This window comes from Rhinolophus hipposideros, assembly GCF_964194185.1.
Source record: "Rhinolophus hipposideros genome assembly, chromosome: 10".
Classification (NCBI taxonomy): domain Eukaryota; kingdom Metazoa; phylum Chordata; class Mammalia; order Chiroptera; family Rhinolophidae; genus Rhinolophus; species Rhinolophus hipposideros.
In genome coordinates this window covers 19,597,704-19,602,946 of record NC_138056.1, presented here as the reverse complement: position 1 = coordinate 19,602,946, position 5,243 = coordinate 19,597,704, and the positions used below count along the sequence as shown (strand labels likewise).

Below are 5,243 nucleotides of genomic sequence, written 5' to 3'. Positions count from 1 at the left end.
TTACATAGTCATGGGACATTTATCAAAATATTAAATTAACATTGGTGCAATAGTATTAATTAAACTGCAGACTTTAATTATATTTTAACTGATTTTTTTGCTAAGTCCTTTTTCTCTTCTATGATACAATTCATCGTATCACATTGCCTTTAGTCCCAAGGTCTCCTTGGTCCTCTCTAATCTGTAATCATTTCTCGGTCTTTCCTTGTTTTTCATGACCTTGAGAATTTCAAAAACTACTGATCATTTGTTTCATAGAATGCCCCTATTTTGAATTTCTCTGATGTGTTCTTATTATTAGAATGCATTTATGAATTTTAGGAAGAATAACACATATATGAAGAATAAGACATACAGGGAATACACATCAATATGGTTTATAACTAGTAATGTTAAAGTTGATCACTTAGTAAAAATTGAGTCTTCTAGAGAAGTTACTGTTTTTCCCTTCCCTTATTCTATTTGTTAGAAACCAGGTGAGTCCTGATCACACACATGGGAAAAGGACTATCAAATCATTTCAGCTATGTTAAAAGCATCACAGTATAGAGTTAATAAATTAGAAGGAGATCATGTGAGATTATGCAAATATCATATTTCTCTTTACAGTTTTATCCACTAATTTTAGCATTTTTTCTGTAAAATTTGACTACATCAATTACTATCTTTTGTTTTTTTATTTAGATTTTTACACATTACTTGTATTACTTGGAATCTTTCTGTAAGGAAATTTTTTTCATACTTCTTCTTTATTGAATTACTTATATCAATATAGACTCATGAATATTATTTTTTTCTTTGGTTATAACCAATACTATAGTTATTTATTTTATTGCTCAAATTGTTCTATGATTGGCCACTGGGAACTTTTATTTCTTTAATGTGTCTTTATAATTTTTATTTTTTATTTTTTTTGAGCACTCCATTACTTTATTGCAGTACGAGGTGCTTCAAGGTGATTCACCTTGTTTTTCTCTGTTCCAGCCCTTGAATCAACCATTCCTCCAGGGAACTCTGGTCCCTTTTGTTGTAAAATAGTATTTAAAAACTAATGTATGGGTGCTACATATACTAGTTGCCACTGAGATGTCACTGTTCTCCCAGTGCACAGAGCAAAAAAATATATGTATGTATCTATAATTATTTCTGTATCTTAATGAAAATAATCATGTTTTTAATACTTATATCCCCTACTTTTATCCAACATGACAAGGTTATTCTAGCCTCTATAATGGTCTTTTGTAACTTTTTTTCAGATATTAAGAAATATAATTTCCATTATCTATGATTTATTTACTTACTTGTTCTATCCTAGTATACATGTGAAGTAGGTTCAAATTGGTAATCTGTACCCTGATAAAATAGAAATTTATCACCTAGAGTGCAGTGATTATATATAGTACAATCTGACGTTTGACAAACGTGCCAAGGAATACAATGGGGGAAAATACAGTCTTTTTAAAAACTGATGCTAAATAATTGGGTAGTTAAGTGAGGGAAAAAAATGAATCTTATTACATATATATAAATTTACATGAAATGGACAACAGACCTAAACATAAGAGATAAAAGTATAAGTTATCTAGAAGAAAACAGGAGAAAATCTTGGTAGTTATTTGGATGGAGATCATGTGAAGAATGTAAAGATTTACTAGGACACAAACAGCAGGAAACAAAAGAAAACATTGATAAACTAGAATTCCTGAAGACTATTACTTTTTTTTGCATTTGTAAGACACTCTTTTGAAAATGAAAGGGAAAACCCCAGACTAGGAGAACTTACTTTCAGTATATCATACATTTGTTAAAGACTCATGTCCAGAATATTAAAAAAAAAAAAATGATATTTCAATTCTGTATAAGACAGAGCCCAATACCAAAATTCAGGAAAAAAAGTTTTATGCACACTACCAAAGAATATATATGAATGGCGAAAAAATATGTGAAATATGCTCAACATCCTTAATCTTTAGGAAAATATATATTAAACCTGCACTCATTAGGATGCTAAAAGTAAAAAAGATTAACAGTACCAAGTGTTGGTAAAGATATATAGGAACTAGAATTCTCATTCCCATTAATTGCTAGTTGTAATGCAAAATGAAACACATTTTTAAATACAATTGACATTTTTTTATATAAAGGGAAACATTCATTTAGCATATGATCCAATGATCTCACTCTTAAGTATTTATCCAAAGAAATGAAAATATAGGGCAGTACAAAACATACTTAAAAGTTCAGAGCTGCTTTACTTATTTTAGCCCCAAACTGGAAACAATCAAAATAAAAATAGTCTTCATTCCACTGGTTTATATTTTCTTCAACTGCATAATCCTAACCTTTTTTTTTTTTTTAATATTATGTTCTTAATATTTTTTTTTATTCTAAAGAATGCCATTACCCTCCGACTCCAGGCTCTCAACTCTTGCTCTATGTTCATAACCGCACTGAATAAACACAACCATGTCTAGTTCTTCTATTTTCATTGGTAATAATTTATAATTTTCAGTGAATTTTTTCTTTACTCTGTTCACATTTACCCAAGATATGGGTATTGTCCTCAGGGTATTATGATATGTTGTTCCAGATACTAAATTCTACAAGTTTTATTTTCTGTATATCCCAGAACAGGGTGGGGAAAGTGGGGAGTGAGAAAGTAAAGTCTTCCACTGTGTCTTCATTGTGATTTTGCTATGCAGGAATCTGGACATTTGGTTGAGGGTTGAGGTAGAGAGAGTGCATTAATGGTTTTGCAATACTACTTCACCACTCCTCAGGTATCTCTTTTTGACTTGTCACTGGATAGTATTCTCCCAGTCTGAATTAGTGTGTAGAGCACCCCCTGAAAAGTATATTTTGTGTGAGCAAGAGTGACTCCATGTTGTGTGGGACTGTGCCATTGAATGCCCAAAGAAGTAAACAGCTTGTTTTTACAAGTTAACAAGTACCGGGTGGCTGTAAAGCAGCTGGATGGACTAATAGGACAAGTCCAAAGAGCTAAACAAGTACCAAATGGCCCCTCGATGTACTGATAGACAAGGCATACCCTCACATGCCCTGGACTACAGATCTTAAGAACCCAGCACTTTGGGACATCTGGGAGCTGATCTTGGCTGAAAGGTGACCACGCTGCTCCTCTGCTCTGAGAATCCTCTGCTTAGCCAGGGTCTCTGACCAAACTTCAGCCAGAACCTCTGCTAGACTGTCCTGCGGACCAGCCCCTCCGTGCTCTGGGCTCTGATTGACTCTGGTTCGTTACTCTATTTACCATGCCCTATTTTGGGAAGACTTTGAGTCTTGTGTGTATCACTGTGTTATTATATAATTACATGCATGATTGCAAAGGCGTCCGAACCATGCACACCTGGTTCTTTGCTCGGCCTTGGCTACTGTGGAGGCTCCGGAAGCCTACAGGCCGTCCAAGTTCGTCTCATGGGTTAAGTTCCACTGACTTGCAGGAAGAGACTGCAGTACACACCATAAACTGAGGGGTCGCTCGAGACGTTAGTGACCATCTTTGGCAAATGGGATGTTGGTAAGCCTAACTCAAGCTGTAGCTTTGTTTAAGGTTATGTTTATTCCCTTTTGTGTTATGTCCTTAAAATGAGAACATGTCTACCAGCCTCGAGTCCCAGGCAGCTGAGCAATCCTAACGCAACTCCGGCCAAGACCTCACCAAAATGCTGTGCCAAATGGAACTCGTCATGGAAACCATGATGTTCATGATTCACACATTTGCTGGGGATAAAGGTTACTTAACAAAGGAGGACTTGGGAGTGCTCATGGAAAAGGAGTTCCCTGGATTTTTGGAAAATCTAAAAGACCCTTTGGCTGTGGACAAAATAATGAAGGGCCTGCACCAGAACCGAGATGGCAGAGTGTGCTTCCAGAGCTTCGTATTGCTAATTGCTGGACTCACCAGTACATGCAATGACTATTTTGTAGTACACATGAAGCAGAAAGGAAAGAAGTAAGCAGCACTGAGCAATTACTTCCACCCTGATAAGAGTTCTTCTAATGAGTCACTTAAGGAATCCCTCTGCCTCACAGCATTCCCCTTGTATAAGGATTTCAGGAGCAGATTGGGACCCTTAGAAAATGTACAAATACAATCCCAACCCCATTTGGCAAGGAAAAAGACAAAAACAAAGCCAGATACACTTTTGATTTTTAAATTATTTGCATCCTCTTACCCTCAATACACAAATTTATTTTTCAGTTCCAAAAAAGAACATGTCTGGGCTATCCTGGTGGAAAATGAGAATCACAAGGTCCCTTGTCTCCCTTCCCTGTTGCCTAGCCCACTGCTAGCGTGAATGCTTTGCTATGTGAGTGTTCCAGGACCAGATGAGTCACCCAGCTAAATCATTGAAGGGCAGAATCATTATAAAAATGAATAACTGTTTGTCCTATGTCTGAGTTTTGCAGTGCCTATTCACACAGCATTATGGTAGTAATGGAAAAGTTGTACACAGACAAATCGTCTTCCTTGATGGCCAGAGATTTTGCTCCCCGCTTTAGTATGGGCCCCTGGAGATTTCTTTTCTTTAAGAAGATAAGAGCTTAGGCTATACTCCTACATATTTCATTTGGCAACATCAAGCAAGCCGTAAAGAGTCTTTCTCTTTTGTATGACATCACTCTTTTTTCTATTAGCCACTGGTTTAATATTGTTTATGGGTTTTGCTTTTTTATTTTCTTGATTTTGCAAGTTGTCAACTGTTGCCTTATTTTAATATGTCAAACAAGAACTCCCCCAGTTTTTTTAAAAAAATGACATTACTTCTCTCTTCATATGTGAAAAAAATATTTTAAAAAATATCTGAAGGCACTTTCAAATTTGAACCAATATCTATTAAGCAAATTGTATATCATCTGTGATTTGAAATCTTAGGTTTTTAAGACAAAGCCTTAAATACTAGGCTTAAAAACCATATATATATTTACCATATATATATATATATGCATATATATCTGATCTAAATATATGCATACACATATGTATGTATATATTTTTATATTTATTTTATATATTTATTATATATACATTTATTATATATACACATACATATATATATATATATATATATATATGTTTAGATGACAAAAGAGATGAATTCATAATACATTCACCATTCTTCTAGCATATGTTTAATTTCAACCATGGAAAAAAATGCGCTTGATTTGAAAAGCAATTCAGCATGTAATGTGTAAATATTTCTATTTTTAAATCATAGTTC

General features: G+C 34.4%; 1 protein-coding gene across 1 annotated transcript; it reads left to right on the top strand.

Annotated features, from left to right (window-relative positions):
- Positions 1-3,683: 3,683 nt before the first annotated feature.
- On the top strand, positions 3,684-3,977 carry LOC308503524 (protein S100-A10-like; the record flags this gene model as incomplete). Its single annotated transcript, XM_081062824.1, has 1 exon — positions 3,684-3,977. One exon carries the CDS (start codon positions 3,684-3,686, stop codon positions 3,975-3,977), a length of 294 nt encoding a protein of 97 aa, XP_080918950.1.
- Positions 3,978-5,243: the final 1,266 nt, after the last annotated feature.